Source organism: Sciurus carolinensis, chromosome 17 (assembly GCF_902686445.1).
Source record: "Sciurus carolinensis chromosome 17, mSciCar1.2, whole genome shotgun sequence".
Lineage (NCBI taxonomy): Eukaryota > Metazoa > Chordata > Mammalia > Rodentia > Sciuridae > Sciurus > Sciurus carolinensis.
This window is the reverse complement of record NC_062229.1, coordinates 6,365,947-6,382,116: the sequence shown is the minus strand read 5'-3', so window position 1 is coordinate 6,382,116 and position 16,170 is coordinate 6,365,947. Positions and strand designations below refer to the sequence as shown.

Here is a 16,170-nt window from a genome sequence, read left to right as displayed (position 1 = left end):
TGAATTTCAGTACAGGAGATCCTTTGGGGGAATGAAAACATGTGATCTTAGTAGGACTGAAGATCCCAACAATCAATATCTCATATTGTATTAGTGTTAGAATAAAAAGGCAAGCAATCACAGTATACTTTAATGGTGAGAGGTTGATACTCAGGTCTTTATTTATAAGTGATTTTTGAATATTTGAAATATTCTGTAAGAATTAATATTTTTGTCTGTGGGATTTGGAAAATTATTTAAATTTTGTCATGCTATATATATCTTGTTAAAAATTATTTTTCCTGATGCTTGTGTTATTTTGTTGCTACATCTAGAACTGGTTTATTTATTTAAATTGCTAGATATTTTATTATATGCTCATGAGAAACAAATCTTGAGGTCATTAATGTTCATTGGGTTGTTAGTCTTCTTACTTTTCTCCATATGAAGGATTCTTAGTGGAAATCAGTATATTGATCCTACCCTTAAATTTGCCTTTTTTTCTTTTATTTTCTTTCCTTTTTTTTTTTTTTTAGTCCTGGGGATTGTACTCAGGGGTACTCAATCACTAAGCCACATCCCTGGCACCTTTTATAAAATTTTGAGTCAGGGTCTCACTAAGTTGCTTAGTGCCTTGCTAAGTTGCTGAAACTGGCTGTGAACTCATGATCTTCCTGCCTCAGGCTCCCAAGCAGTTGGGAATACAGGCATGTGCTACCATGCCCAGCTAAATTGGCAATTATAAACAGAGCTAAATTTTGTCTTTTTTAAGAATGTGTTCTGTTCTTCTTTCATCTCTGTACATTTTGGCTAACCTGTCCCTTCCCTAAAATAATGTCCTGTGTGTTGTACACTGGTTATGGGCATGGCAGAAACAAATCGTAAAAGAAATATAAAGTGCCTCATCCATCAAGCCCTATTTAAAAATATTTTGTTTTCCTATTCCTCATCTCTGCATGGTTCCCAGAGGCATTTACAATGGTTTCCCATCATAGGATTGAGGGGACTGAGCCTCTGCCTAAAGTTCCAAACCATTTCTTGCTTACAAAGAAAGCCCTGGAGGTGAAGCCTGAGGTGAAGACTTGATTGAAGTTGTTATTACTGATTTAGATTTAACATCGTTTCTTCCTCTGCTTATTATGGATTTGGAGAATTCTCGGAAAAATCCATGTACCATTTTCTATTTCATTCTATTTTTTTTTTGGTGCAATGTGAAAAAAGATCAGGTTTTCAACAAGTAAAACATGGATTATTGGAAAGTGCAGGAGAGTGGACAGCAGGAAGAACTGATGGTGAGATGGGAGAGAGAGGCAGAAGCAGAGGGAAGATGAAACACCCAACAGGGACAGTACAGTTCTGAGAGCTTTCTACATAAGGGATCTGTGATCTGTGGCAACTCCTGTTTTGTTTTGTTTTGTTTTTTCCCCAGAAGACACCTCAACAGCATGGAATTGGAAAACCAAACGGGTCCAATAGAATTCCTCCTCCTGGGTCTCTCAGAGGATCCACAACTGCAGCCTGTCCTCTTTGGACTGTTCCTGTCCATGTACCTGGTCACAGTGCTTGGGAACCTCCTCATCATCCTGGCTGTCAGCTCTGACCCTCACCTCCACACCCCGGTGTACCTCTTTCTCTGCATTCTGTCCTTCACTGACATTAGTTTCATCTCTACCACGGTCCCCAAGATGCTGATGAATATCCAGAGAACGAGCAAGACCATCAGTTACGCAGGCTGCCTCACCCAGGTCTGCTTAGTCCTGGTTTTTGCTGGAATGTAAAACTTTCTCCTTGCAGCAATGGCTTATGACCGTTATGTGGCCATCTGCCATCCACTCAGGTACTCAGTCATCATGAATCCTCACTTGTGTGTCCTGTTGATCCTGTTGTCCTTCTCCATCAGCATTGCAGATGCCCTGCTGCACAGTCTGATGGTGCTGAGGTTATCCTTCTGCACAGACCTGGAGATTCCCCACTTCTTCTGTGAACTTGATCAGGTCATCAAGCTGTCCTGTTCTGATACCCTCATCAATAACATCCTATTCTATTTAGTGTCTAATATAGTGTGTGGAATTCCTATTCTTGGGATTATTTACTCTTACATTAAAATTGTCTCTTCTATTCTGAGAATGTCCTCAGGTGGGGGAAGGCATAAAGTCTTTTCCACCTGTGGGTCTCACCTCTCCGTGGTCTCTTTGTTCTATGGGATGGGTTTTGGGGTGTACATTAGCTCTGCAGTGACTGACTCATTCACCAATACTGCAGCAGCCTCAGTGATGTACACTGTGGTCCCCCCAATGCTGAACCCTTTTATCTACAGCCTGAGGAATAGGGACATGAAAGAAGCCTTGAGGAAACTCATCATTAAACATCTTTTTTGGTGACTGTGTCATTTGCTTTGGGCTTGGGCTTCTAGTAAATGTCAACGTGCAGGGACACTGGGCAAGCAAAATTCTTATACTATGGTGATTGGATGGCATAAAGGTTAAGGATGTTCCATCTTAGGTTTGAAACCTGACTTGGGCCTTCTATAGCACAGGAAAGATTGAAAATTCATGTGACCTTTCTTAGATTGTTATCTTTGTTGGCTTCCATAGAAACGGACTCTGAGCAAATGATTGTTATGGTGATTTTAGTGAGGTGGTGGTGGAATTCTCAGGAGAATATTAGCACAGTAGGACAAGATGCTAAGCAAGGACTTTACTATAGCTGAAGTGTAATGATGTCTGTCTCATAACATAGAGGACCAAAAGAAATAGTTTTATTGAAAGCTAAGTTTCTTCGTTGAATTCCACTTCATCAAATATTGCCATCATTGTTCTGTTATTATTCCCATTATGATTACTTTTACTATTAATATTATTGCTGCTATTTAACGGGTGAACTTCATGGAATAGTGATGGTTTAGTATAGTATATTATGTATATTAGTATGTATATATGTATATTAGTATATATATTGTATGTGAATATGTAGTATGTATGCATATAGTATGTATATTGGTATGTAGTATATTTAATAAATTTATGTAATAAATTTTGCATGCTTACCTATAAGGGTGATAAAATCACGCAGTTGAATCTTATGACAATGCCATTGTGTTGGCACACATGACCAATGACTGTCAATTTCAAAGGATTCAGGGAAATCAAATAGTATTGCAAATAATAAATATAAATTTTAATGGAGCTGATTATAAGAAGAGTAGAAAGGAATATGTAACTGGAGGATTCTTTATACATATTCTATCTTTACTTTTATACTGGTTGTCATTATGTATGTTTTATTATGTTACAACAAATTTAAGCCTACAGGTAAGTTTTATACACTAAGTGTATGACACTTGATACTATGTTATTTGAGGCATATTACCTACTGCAAAGTGCATTCTCTAGTGTTCTTGAAATATTAATACCTAAAATCTTCTCAGACTTGAGAGCCTTAGAACCTTACAAAGGGCTTATTTATGAATCACATCTTTAGACATCTCGACAAATATTCGAACTCAATAGTCCTTGAGTGAGATCAATGAACCTGCATTATGAACATGGTTCTCAGGCAACTCACCTCTGCAGGGGCTCTCTGGGCACCAGTGGAGGAAGCTCTGCTCTGGAAGACCATGGGGGAATGACAGGGAACTGTCCACGAGAGTGGTGCTGAATGCTTTTCCTTGCATCACCCTCCCCGCATCCTGCTCCAATGACAGACTGTCATATTCTGCTGAGATTTTATTGCCACACACGGAGAGATGACATTGAGAAGTTTTTCTCTTCGTTGGAAAGTAGTGGCCTCTAACCCTACCTGCTTGCTTTCTCTTTCACTGGTTTCTCAAAAAAAAAAAAAAAAAAAACCTAAAATCTCATCCAAACCTGGCCTCCTTCTCCACAGAAAATTTATTTCCTCACAAATACAACATTAAGTTTGTATGAGAGTGTTAAATGTTCACTGGATGTACTTTGGAAAACTGACTTAAATATGATGACAATCACCGGGAAGAATGTTATTCTACTTAATATTTTCCTCAAGGCTTCCCTCACATCCCTGTTCCTCAATCTGTAGATAAAGGGGTTCAGCATTTGAGGGACCATAGTGTACATCACTGAAGCCACTGCAGTCTTCCTGGATGACTCAGTAACTGCAGAGCTAAAATACACACCAAAACCTGTGCCATAGAACAAGAAATCAACTAAGAGATAAGACCCACAGGTGGAAAAGTCTTTATATTTTCTGCCAGGTGGTGGCATTGTCAAAAGAGAAGAGACAATTTGAGTATATGAGAAAATGATTCCAGACAGAGAACTACCAGCCAATATGATAGAGTAAAAATAAACCAAAATGTTATTGATGAGGGTATCAGAACAGGCAGGCTCAATGACCTGAGCTAGTTCACAGAAGAAGTGGGGGATCTGCAGGTCAGTGCAGAAGGACATGCTCAGCACCATAGAGTGTAAAGGAGGGCATCCACAGAGCTGATGCCCAGAGAGATCAGAACCCGTGTCACACAGAGGGAAGGATTCATGATAATGGTGTACATCGTGTACATCAGTGTGTGACAAATGGCCACATAGCGGTCATAGGCCATTGCTGATAGGAGAAAGTTCTCTAAGACAAGAAAAGACAGGACAAAGAAGACCTGGGAGAGGCAGCCTGTGTAGGAGATGCTCTGTCTCTGTGATTGGATGTTGACCAGCATCTTGGGAATGGTGCTTGTGCTCAAGCAGATATCAGTAAAGGACAGGTTGGAGAGGAAGAAGTACATGGGGGTGTGGAGGTGGAGGTCAGAATTCACAGCCAGGATGATGAGCAGGTGTCCCAGGATAGTGACCAGGTACATGGACAGGAAGAGGCTGAAGAGGAGTGACTGCCTTGCTGGATCTTCTGTCAGTTCCAGGAGCAGGAATTCTAAACCAGCTGTGTTGTTTCTTGGTTCCATGCTAACGATGAATCTAAATGGGCGACAAAAATGGGCGACATGACACGAAAAGGTGTGATTTCTTGGCCCAAGCAGCAGCAGCATGACTTAGGGACTTGTGAGAAATGCTGATCTCTGGACTGACAGCAGACCTACTGATAATGAGCTCCTGGATGAGGAATAACAGTGCATGATTTAACAAACTTCCTCACATGTTAACTTTTTAAATTTTTTAAAATTTTATTTGTTCTAATTAGTTGTACTTGAGAACTGCTCCTCAAGGTTCTCTCTTTTAAATGAAAGTCCCAATGATTATTGAAATCCTTCCCTCTGCTTCTCTCTCCTTCCTTTTTTATCTTCCTCACCTTCTTTCCTGTACTCAATTATTCACCCTCATTTTTATTGAGAATTAACTTTCTCACACATGGTGGAAAATGCTGAGAATGCAATAAAAAGATACAATTTTTGTTTCAGAACTATTTTATGCTGTCTAATAGAAATATATACATAAAATTCTGAAGAGCATTGCATATTTAGGGAACTTATCTCCCTGTGGTGATAGGTGGCATATGATTGAAAAAACAAAAAGAAGTCACTGAGAGAAAATATAAAATTTGCAGGCTTGTAAAAATGTACAAAAAGCAACAATTTGTGCTCTGAAGACAAAGACATAAGAGATGGATAGCACTAGAAACCTGTAGATACTGTAGAACATGAATCTCCTTCAGGAAACAGAGGTAGTCATAAAAGCATAGATAATTTGGGGAAGTTATTAGACTCATACATGTTGAATTATTTTCATCCTCTAGCCCTTGTTTTGTAAGAGAGACAAATTCCTTAAATGGGGTTGGAGGAACTATAGTCTATGATTCAAAAAGTCCTCTGTATGGTTTTGATATATGATGATTTTTTTTTGTACAATGAACTGAACCCAGGATGCTTAGCCATTGAGCCCTTTTTTCTGTATTTAGAGAAAGGATTTCACATATGTTGCTTGCAGCCTTGCTAAGTTGCTGAGACTGGCTTTGAACTTGTGATCTTCCTGCCTCAACCTGTCAAGCCACTGAGATTAGAGTCATGCAACATCCTGGAAATGTATGACGAATTTTAAGAATACTAAAAATAATAATAAATCATGGGTACCCTAAAAAATAAAAATAAATCAAGGGTACTGTGTCTTCAAGTGAACATTAGGATATTTTCCTCTACTTCTCTCTCCCTCTGATCTTTTTTAATCATTCCTCTTTTCCCTCAACTCCCTTTATTGAAATAAATTTGATTTACTCCCAACCCTCTTTTATGTGGAACGTGCTGAGAAGGAAACAAATGACAAGGCATTTCTTTCAATCAAAATTATTCAAAGATATCTTCAAAAGGCCAGAATGAAATTTTGAATTTTGTTTTCTATAGTACTGCTTCCCTAACTTTGGCTTGCTTCAGCTCATCTGAAGGTCTTGCCAAATTGTACCTGTGTGAGTTTTTAGTATCATTCTCCTTAATCCATGAGGACAAAAAGGCATGATGAGTTTACAACTTGAATGTGAGATCCACAGAGACCAAGACTAGGTTTGTGTTCAGATGACATATCTGATACACATCTGATAGCCCTGTTTATGCCTCTGAATAGTACAGAACTTACCTTATTAAATGATGACTCAGACTTCATAGTTTTCCCGTGCAACTTTAATATTTTCGTCCCGACCAAAACCCCTAGTTTTTCTCTTGCCTTAAAAATATATCAATCTCTACCAATGAAATTAATGATAGCAGATAGAGACATCCATCCATGTGAATCAGAGGAAAGATTAGAAAACGGTGCCTCCATAGTTGAAGTTCATAAATCTACCCACTAGTATCATAAGCCATGTCCTTTAGCAGTTAATTCTAAGAAATTCAGGGAACTCATTATGGGATTCTCTGTTCTATATTAAGTGAATTATTCTCTTATTTTGATATGTTCTTCTCTTAAGTGACATATCATTTTTTCAAAAAACTGCTAACTGTAAAAGTAAATGAAATAGATAGTATTTAACAAAACTGATGAAAATATTAATGATTTACTGCTATTCAGAAAATAAAATATTATAAGATGAACACACAAGTTAATCAGGGTTCAAGTATAGCATTCTTGCAGAGAAATGGTCCCTGTCCTCAAGGGGAAGATGCTATGGCAGCATTACCATGTGGTGTAACACTGGTCTCACACACTCTGAATGTGTATATAGATCTCCTAGCATCACTTTGTATACCTTTAATATATGAAAATTTTATTGAATTTTGCTTAAATGAAACGGGAAGAACCTATGGGGGGGTGTTTCATAATGAGAAATGGATAGAACGAAGTGCCCACAACAGGGCTTCACTTATCAGACCCTCACACTGACATTTCCTGTTGTGTTCTTTATGGAATGTCATGAATAGGTGGCCCTATTCCTTCCTTAGAAATTGGTAGTGTGTCAGGGCAGTTGAGGAAAGAGCAAAGAAAGGGGCCATTCCTTCCATGATGAAAGAAAATATCACGGAAGTCTTTAATGTACTAAAAATATCCTTGGGAATGATGGTCAGGAAGAAAAAATGAAGGGATCATGAATTATACCAATATATTCATTGGGTATGGACATATGATGAAATACGTATGAATTAAAATGTATGAGAGAAGAAATGAGTTAGATACATGAATGACATTTTCAAAATATTAACTAAAGGACTTTAGCTTCAGGAAGAATGGTGTTCAACATCTCACCTGGATATTGAAGATGGAAGATGTGTCCTTAGAAAATACGGACAGTTTAAACGTATCAGTGAAAGACTGGCCAGGATGGGTTTCTGGGAAGAGTCTCAAGTGTTGCTCCTGGCTGGGGCAGGTTTGTTGAACGAGGTGGTCCTAGGCTGACTTCTATAGTCTGTATCTCTGGACCTCCATATCCAACACTCCTCATTATACCAGATATTTTAGTTAGCCTTCTGATCTTGAGAGTGCATGTCCTTAATGACCAACTTGGCAGAAGTGAGGGATTCAGGAAGACTGATTCCTGACCCAAGAGGCCATGGTCACCACTCATGTCTCTCCATTATTTCTGTTCACTCCATCTCACAGACTTTGTTGACAGAACATGGGGTATTCCTCAAATGAATTCAAGGTCTCCTTTTAGGTCAAATTCAAAGTCATCTCTATTTAATTAATGCATTAAGGAAGCTTGGTTCCATTTTAGTTGTGACCATGTCTTATATATGTGGGTATAAATAATGTATTTATTAATATTTGCTAAAATATTTTAGACACTTTTCTGTTGCTATAACAAAAACACAAGATAAATCATTGAAATAAGGAAAGTTTCATTTTTGCTCATGGCTTTGGATATTTGTTTCATGGTTGTTTTGCCTGTTGTTCTGTGCCTATAATAGCTGTGAATAACTTAGAAGCAGTATATGGTGGAGAAGGTGTTTGGTTTGGATCTGGATTGCTTCTGTGTTGAAATAAATGTTCCTGGTTCAGCAAGGTTCAGAGTTGGCACTTTTAGAAATGGTTGGTTAACGAGGACTTTGACTTCATCAGTGGGTACTCCATTTGACATATTAATTGATTAATAACTGGATTGACTACTGAGAAGTTGGATCTAGTTGGAAGAAATAAGTCACATTTGGCCTTTGCTGGAAGGGTTGATTCCCTGTTCGTCCTCCCTGCTATCCCACCAACACAAACTGAGCACTTTTCCTCTTTCAGGTCCTTCCACTATGGAATTGGTGCCTTGGAGCCAGCTGGTCATGTACTGAATACCCTGACACTTTGAAGTAAAATAAATCTTCACTTCTCAAACTTGTTTGTCCACAACAACAAAAATCTAATATAGTTATTGGTACTGAGAATTGGGGTCATTGCTGTGACTCTACCTGACCAGGTTGTACACAGCTTTTGGTGCTGCTTAGTGAAAAGAGTTTGTAAAAGTTTGAAGATGCAGGGTAGAGAAGTTGTAGAATGTAGTTAGTAGAGCTTAATAGGCAATTCTGTGGGAGTTCAGAGAATCAAAATTTCATTATAAACCTGAACAGTAAAGATTGTGCTCAGAATGTTTCAGATTAAATGAGGAATCTGTAGTGATTTTGACTGAAGTCCATTCATCTTACATTCTGACAAAGAACTTGTCTACATTTTTCTTGTCCTGAGACTTGAGGACATGTGTGGCTAAATTTAAAAGTGTTGTACTAATTAATTAGAAGGAGGAAATTAGAAAACAGTATGGGATTCCAGCAGTTGCATAAGTATTGCTGGATGTTTTAGTCAGTTTTAATGTTAGAAAAAGAAGTAAAAGAGAAGAGAAAAATTTGAAAATATTGTGGTTTGACCCAAATGCATGTGTAAATTGGAGCTCAGGAATGTGATGTTGCTGAAGAAGTTACTGCCACTAGAGAAGTTAAATAACTTGCATCCTGACAAAGTACCTGAAAGTTACTTTGCATCCTGACAATAGGAAAGTTTCTTTAAGAGAATCTCAAATTGACCACAACCTGCGCATTTTAGGCTTGAGGGTACAAAAATAAACCTCTCTGGAACACATAGCTCTAAGAGAATATTGGCAGCAATTTCTTAGGTCACACAAGGTCACCTAAGAAGTTTTACCATCAGAATTCATTTTATCATGCCTGAGAGCTGCACATGTACTCAAGTCTGCTGCATCTGTGGACCAAAGCAGCTACTGCTCATGCTGGTGACAAACCACATGGTGTCTTGGAGGTCACTTTTGACTTGGGCTTTTTAATAATTTTGGAACTCTGAAGACTGTTGGCACTCTAGGAGATGCACTGAATTCATTTTATATTGTGATTTGGTCATGAACATCTGAGGATAATAGGTAGAATGTAAGGTTTGGATTTAGAATGTCTTGTCTACAACCCAGTTGTGCCAGGTCCGTGGGTAGATTTAAGAGAGGTCATAGACAAGAGCATGATAGTGGCATGTGAGACATACGATTTATTAAGGAAAGCTTGAAAGAGATCAGTGACTGCACTAAGAAGGGTTCAGTGTCATTAGGCTGAACCAATAGTACCTTTATCTCTTACAGTATCTGCCATGCAGTACCTCCTCTCCCCCTTAGTGAATTGTGCAGAAGCAGCTGCTGGACAAGTGACACATACCATCTCCAGGGTTCCCTGAGTTCTAGCCGGGTCCCCATTTAGAGAGGGTTTTTATGTGTTAGTAGAAGCAGCAATATCACTAGCATTTACTTGCTTGTGTGACCAATACTCCCAGGAGCAATGTCCTGGCATACATGCAAGGAAGCAGCTTCTCCAGATACCAGTCACTTACTCTTGTTCCCAGTGGGCATAAGAGAAATCCAGAGTCCTTCAAGAGAATATGTGAGTGTACATTCAAGGACGGGATTGCTCTCCTTGTTTCTTTATCTTGTCTAGGTTTTGGGGAAGAAAAAGGGAGCATACAGGAACATGGTGTTTTATAGAACCTCATTTCTTTAGATATTATGCATGCAAAAAACTCAGGCATTGAATGCACAGTCCCCAAGACTGCCATGTATAGAGGTGGGACTTTTAAGCAATGATGGATCATGAGGGCTCTGACCTCATCTGTGCATTATTCCAAAGGGTGGATGAATTATAGCTGAGGACTCCTGGGAGGTGAGACCCAGTTGGAGGAAGCAGTCTATTGGAGGCTTGGCTGGGAACCTTGACCCTCTCCACAGATCTTCCTCACTTTAGGTCTGCTCCCGGCCTGCCACGTGCTGAGCAGCTTTCTTTGTAAATTCTTCAGGCATGACATTTCTCCTTGTAGCTTCCCAACCATGGACTCAGTCCTCTGAAACCACCAGCCAGAATAAACTTTTTTTAAGTTTTTCATGTCAGGTATTGTGTTCACAGAATTGAGAGACTGTATAACAGAGGACAGGAGAGAGAGAGAGAGAGAGAGAGAGAGAGAGAGAGAGAGAGAGAGAGAGAGAGAGAGAGATTGTAGAATGTGTTTCTATTGTCCCTTTTGAGGCAAACCCCCAGGCACCCACCCACCTTCCACTGTGGTCACCTTCAAAAGGTCCTACACCCCTAATACCACAGGAGGACTCCCATCACACCGTAAGTGCACAGAACGTTGGGGGATAAACACCCAGAGAGAATGACTGTTAAAGCACAGACACTCAGAGTTTTTCTCCTTACTCATTAAGAGAGGTTTGCTGACTCTTATGCCTTTTTCCCTGTATATTTCAAAGCAAATACTAAAAAGTTCTCTTCTTAAAAGTCATTGAATCTTTGTTGAATATTTGTAAATTTCATTCTCTCTCTAGTTTTTGTTTTTATTTATATATTTATTGGTGGTATGTTGATATGTCCCTGCATTCTACACACTTGGGCAGATTTCAAGCTTCATTTAGTAGATGGAAATGTTGGTCCATGTTGATGTTCATTGTAAAATTTTAAATCTTATATAAATTTATATTTAAGAACTTCAATATTTTACATGTTAATCACTATATCTTATACAATATTAACTCATATTACATGAATTTATGCTTTTCAAAGTAGATCATCTAGAATTTAAAGCCAGATGGCACTGTGATGACTTTCATGGCCATCTAAACCTCATTGAATCTTTAAGAAAGGGATAGTTGATAAAATGGGAGTCAGCAATGGGATTGCAAAACAAGGTCCAAATTTCCATGAACTGCAAAGGAAATAGTAACACAGGCAAACAACATGGTGAGTGGGCTGAAATCAAAGTGAGATAAGTGGGCTCTCTGGGGAGAAGAGACTCCAGTAAATGGAGACCCAGATCTATGAGCAAGACCAGCCACGCTGATCCCTTTACTTAGGTGAACAAAACCTCCAGCATATGCTGTACCACACTTACTAGAACAAACTATAATCAATTTAAATGACACCCAACACAAGAAACCTTTGTGGCTAGACTGCTTAACCAGAAAGGAGCATTTTGAATCCACAATATCAAACAGTTGATGTGAGATTTCATTTTAAAGGAACTTGCTTAGGAACTTGCACATCTATTCCCAGGATCAACATATATATGATCAGAGCTCATCCTGGGCACATCACCATCTTCTCTTCTCAGAGAAAAGAGGCGTCTGCATCCTGTCTTTGGGGTGTACATACATTTGCTGTCATCACATGAAACTCCTTGTGTCTTGCTTTTGATGCATCTTGGAATTCTTTGCAGTGGTTAAAGTCAAGAACCTGCTCAGGGAGAACTGAGGTACCATTGCTCCCATGTGAGCGGAACTCCCTGGATCCCTGACTGCTGATTGAAGGACTCTCTAGATTTATTTTCATCAACAAGAAAGTACTTCCTCTTTGCAGGAAAGGAGGACATGTCTTAGGAGGAAATTGCCAGGGACAGATGAAGAGCTTCATTTTATTTGCAATTTTTAAAAATTTATTTTTTGTTTATTGACATAATATTTGTACACACATATCAGATAGAGTGGGATGTTTGGGTTCTCAGATATACTGATTTTAGAGCTACTTGGGTACTTAGCATTAGCACATACATCAACTTAAACTTTGATGACTCACGGTGACATCATTCAAATTTCTCCTTTATAACTATTTTAAGGTCTATAATACATCATTGCAAATTATATTCACCCTATTGTGCCATAAAACACCAGAAGTGGTTCATCACATCAAACAGTAATTTAGTACCTGTTGATCAACCTCACCCTCTGCCCCTTCCCTCTGCATTGTTGAGATACTATCCCTGCCATGTCTACCTACTCCAAATGGCCTTTCTTTAAGAGTGTGCTAACAATAGGATCTCTGCAGTAAACTCTTACTCTGGACAACCAAAGACTGTCAAACCACTCCGAGTTTGCCATAAGAATTGGGAATTTACAGGGGAATTAAAAGGCACCTGGTTATTACATATCTCATCAACTTAGCAGAATGCAGTGACAGAATGTGCAGGCATTCTGACTAACCAGGAACCCTGTCACTCTGCCTCCCTCTAGAAACACAAGTCCCAAGTAAATATCACAGAATAGCGGGTGTCCTACCCATGAGCATTCTCACAGAGACCTTCATGTCCCTGTTCCTCAGGCTGTAGATAAAGGGGTTCAGCATCTGAGGGACCACAGAATACATCACTGAGGCCACTGCAGACTTCCTGGAGGAGTCAGTCACTGCAGAACTAATGTATACCCCAAAACCAGTCCCATAGAACAAGGAGACAACAGACAGGTGAGACCCACAGGTGGAAAAAGCTTTATGCTTTCCTTCTGATGAGGGCATTCTCAAGACAGAGGACACAATGTGAACATAAGAGAAAATGATTCCAGAGAGAGGAACACCAGCTAATAGTACAGTCACCAAATACACTAGTAGGTTATTGATGAGGGTATCAGAACAGGCCAGCTTCAGGACCTGAGCAAGTTCACAGAAGAAGTGGGGGATCTCCAGGTCTGTGCAGAAGGACAGCCTCAGCACCATCAGAGTGTGGAGAAGGGCATGCACAATACTAATTACCAGGGAGACTAGAACTAGCAATACACAGAGATGAGGATTCATGATGACTGTGTATTTAAGGGGGTAACAAATGGCCACATAGCGGTCATAGGACATCACTGTAATGAGACAATTTTCCAGTCCAACAAAAATTATGACAAAACAGACCTGGCAGAGGCATCCGGTGTAGGTGATGCTCTGATCCTGTCTCAGGATATTCACCAGCATCTTGGGGACTGTGCTTGTGCTTAAGCAGATGTCATTAGCAGACAGGATGCATAGGAAGAAGTACATGGGGGTGTGGAGGTGGGAGTCAGAGCTGATGGCCAGGATGATGAGCAGGTTCCCCATGATGGTGACCAGGTAGATGGACAAGAAGAGGCTGAAGATGAGGGGCTGCAGTGCTGGGTCCTCTGTCAGTCCCAGGAGGAGGAATTCTGAAATGGTTGTTTGGTTTCTAGCTTTCATGTCGGTGAAGAATCTAAAGCACAAGATGGGGTGTAATTATAATAGTGTGTATGTCCATCAGTAACACCATCATTTGGAAACAAATTAGAATACAAACCTTTGGACCCCTTGATCTTTATACTTATAACCTCCAGAACTGTGAGAATTTAAAATTTGATTGCTAAACAACTAAGATTCTGCTGCCTGGTTATGACAGCCCTAGCAATTAATGCACTTACAAACACCCCCTCCCCAACCTCTCTACAGAGTTCAAGCGTGCTTTGTAGCAATCATCATGTTTGAGAAAGGGCTGATTTCTGCTCAGAAAGAAATTGACCCTTTCCTTGTACAGTATGAGACCAGCAGCCTGAGATCTGGGGAGCACCAGAGCAAATACATGTTTTCAGAGGCTGAGACAGGGTTCAGGAGGGTGTGATGGACTGATCCTCATCCTGTTTCTTACCCTCCTCGCTGCTTCCCTGGATGAAACTCTGGTGACACACTCAGCCTGGTTTCCCAAGCATTACTTAAGGGACTCGAGTTCATGGTTGGATTCCAGGGAAATGATACTCATCATCAGGGTCATTGGAGATGGACGATCTGTCTCAGGAAGTGTAGAGACACAAGGTGAGTGAACAAGGTCTTGCTCAGGAAGAGTCATCTCTGGGAGGAGGCTCGGGTGCTTCTTCCTGGCTGGGGCTGACTGAGTGAGGAAGTCACAGGGTGACTCCTATCACCTCCATTTCCCTGAGGGCTCAAATTCCAAAGGTCCTCATTAGATTAGATACTTTACTCTCATGGTGACCCCAGGAGCACAGGAGTGCATATCCTTGAAGACCAACTCTGTAGCAGTGAAGGCTCAAGAGGGATGGATTCCTGACCCCTGAGGTCACATCTCCACCTTCAACTATCTCTTTTGTTCCTCTCATCTCCATTTCATGGACCAGGCAAATAAAACTCCTCTAATAAATCTCAGTATTGATTTTAAGTTGTAAATGAATCCATACAATCACTCATATCAAGTACGTTTATTTTGATGTAGAGTAGCAAAATACATTCTAAATATGTGGATAAAATTTTGCAATTTATTTAATTATCAACCAAGCTTATGTAACAATACAAATATCCATTGTTGTTTTTCCCATTGTATCATTGATGTTTATTGATCCTTAATTTTCACTTTTTATATTTGCACAGAAGTTTTCATCCTGTTGTTTGGTCGATGATGATGGCAAAAAAATATATACACGGAATCACGTGACTCCCTGGTTAGAACTTCATGCATACATTTTTCAATATTATCACGGGGTTTCCATAGCTTCTTTACCAAGAGCTCTGTGGTTTGAAATTATGGTCCTTCATCTTAATTAGATTTTAGTCTTTAAATTATATTTGTTCAAATTATTTGTACATGACAGTAGAATGGATTTATACATCTTCATAGACCATACATAAATGGAGTGTAATCTCTCATTTTTTTCTGATTATACATATTGCAGGATCACATCAGTTATGCAGTCATACATGTACATGAGGTAGTAATGTCTGATCAGTAGTAAAGCAGCCCTGGCTTAAATTCTTAGTACAAAAGAAGGATATTACTATGACAATTTGTCCATTGACTCAGCACATTTGAGTAGATTAGATTTTTAACCAAGATGGTATTATGGGGGGGTTTATCATCTTAACCATATTTGCTTCAAAAAGGATAAATAATAGGTAATATATAGAAATATATCAATGTGATTATTTAAAAAAAGTTTCCATCAACCACAGGAACACTCACATAAAAATATGAAGTAAATTTATCCTGATTACCAAAACAAAATACTGACATGACATAATGATTGGCCTGAAGTAGGTTCAGTGAATCTGTTTTTATAAGCAGGAAGGTATTTTTCTCTTTTTAGGTAATGAGGACTAAGTACCTTTGGAGTAGTTTGATTTTCAAGTGCACATAGAGAAGTCCTTTTTAGAAATTTGATCACTCATTTTCAGATCCCCTATATTTGTACAAATTTCTGAGTTAACACAGTGCTGTTTTGATTCTCATATCCATTTGGCACCAATCAATTCATCTTTCTATGCTTGAATTATTTAAATCAGTATCACTTGAGTCTGTCTACCTGTGTTGTTGCCAATGACAGGATTTCATGCTTTTGATGGATGGTTTTGCTCTCTGTATATATACCTCATTTTCTTCATCCATTTCTGTGTTGATGGGTATTTAGGATGATTCTATATACAAAATATTGTCAGATAGAGTGTGACTACAGGAGGCGGGTCATTAGGGGCACGGCTTAGGGTTATATATTTTCTCTGTGGTGAGGGAGATGTATCTCTCTGCTCCCTGTTGTGATGTCCTAAGCTACTTC

General features: G+C 39.3%; 1 protein-coding gene and 1 pseudogene across 1 annotated transcript; one reads left to right on the top strand and one right to left on the bottom strand.

Annotated features, from left to right (window-relative positions):
* Nucleotides 1–1,424: 1,424 nt before the first annotated feature.
* Nucleotides 1,425–2,360, top strand: LOC124969029 (putative gustatory receptor clone PTE03; annotated as a pseudogene).
* Nucleotides 2,361–12,877: 10,517 nt separating this feature from the next.
* On the bottom strand, nt 12,878–13,816 carry LOC124968785 (olfactory receptor 7G2-like). The gene has a single exon (XM_047531534.1). The coding sequence runs from the start codon at nt 13,814–13,816 to the stop codon at nt 12,878–12,880; it is 939 nt and encodes a 312-aa protein (XP_047387490.1).
* Nucleotides 13,817–16,170: the final 2,354 nt, after the last annotated feature.

Excerpts from the sequence above, each read along its gene's own strand:
- LOC124968785 (XM_047531534.1), bottom strand. The coding sequence starts at position 13,816 with ATGAAAGCTAGAAACCAAACAACCATTTCAGAATTCCTCCTCCTGGGA.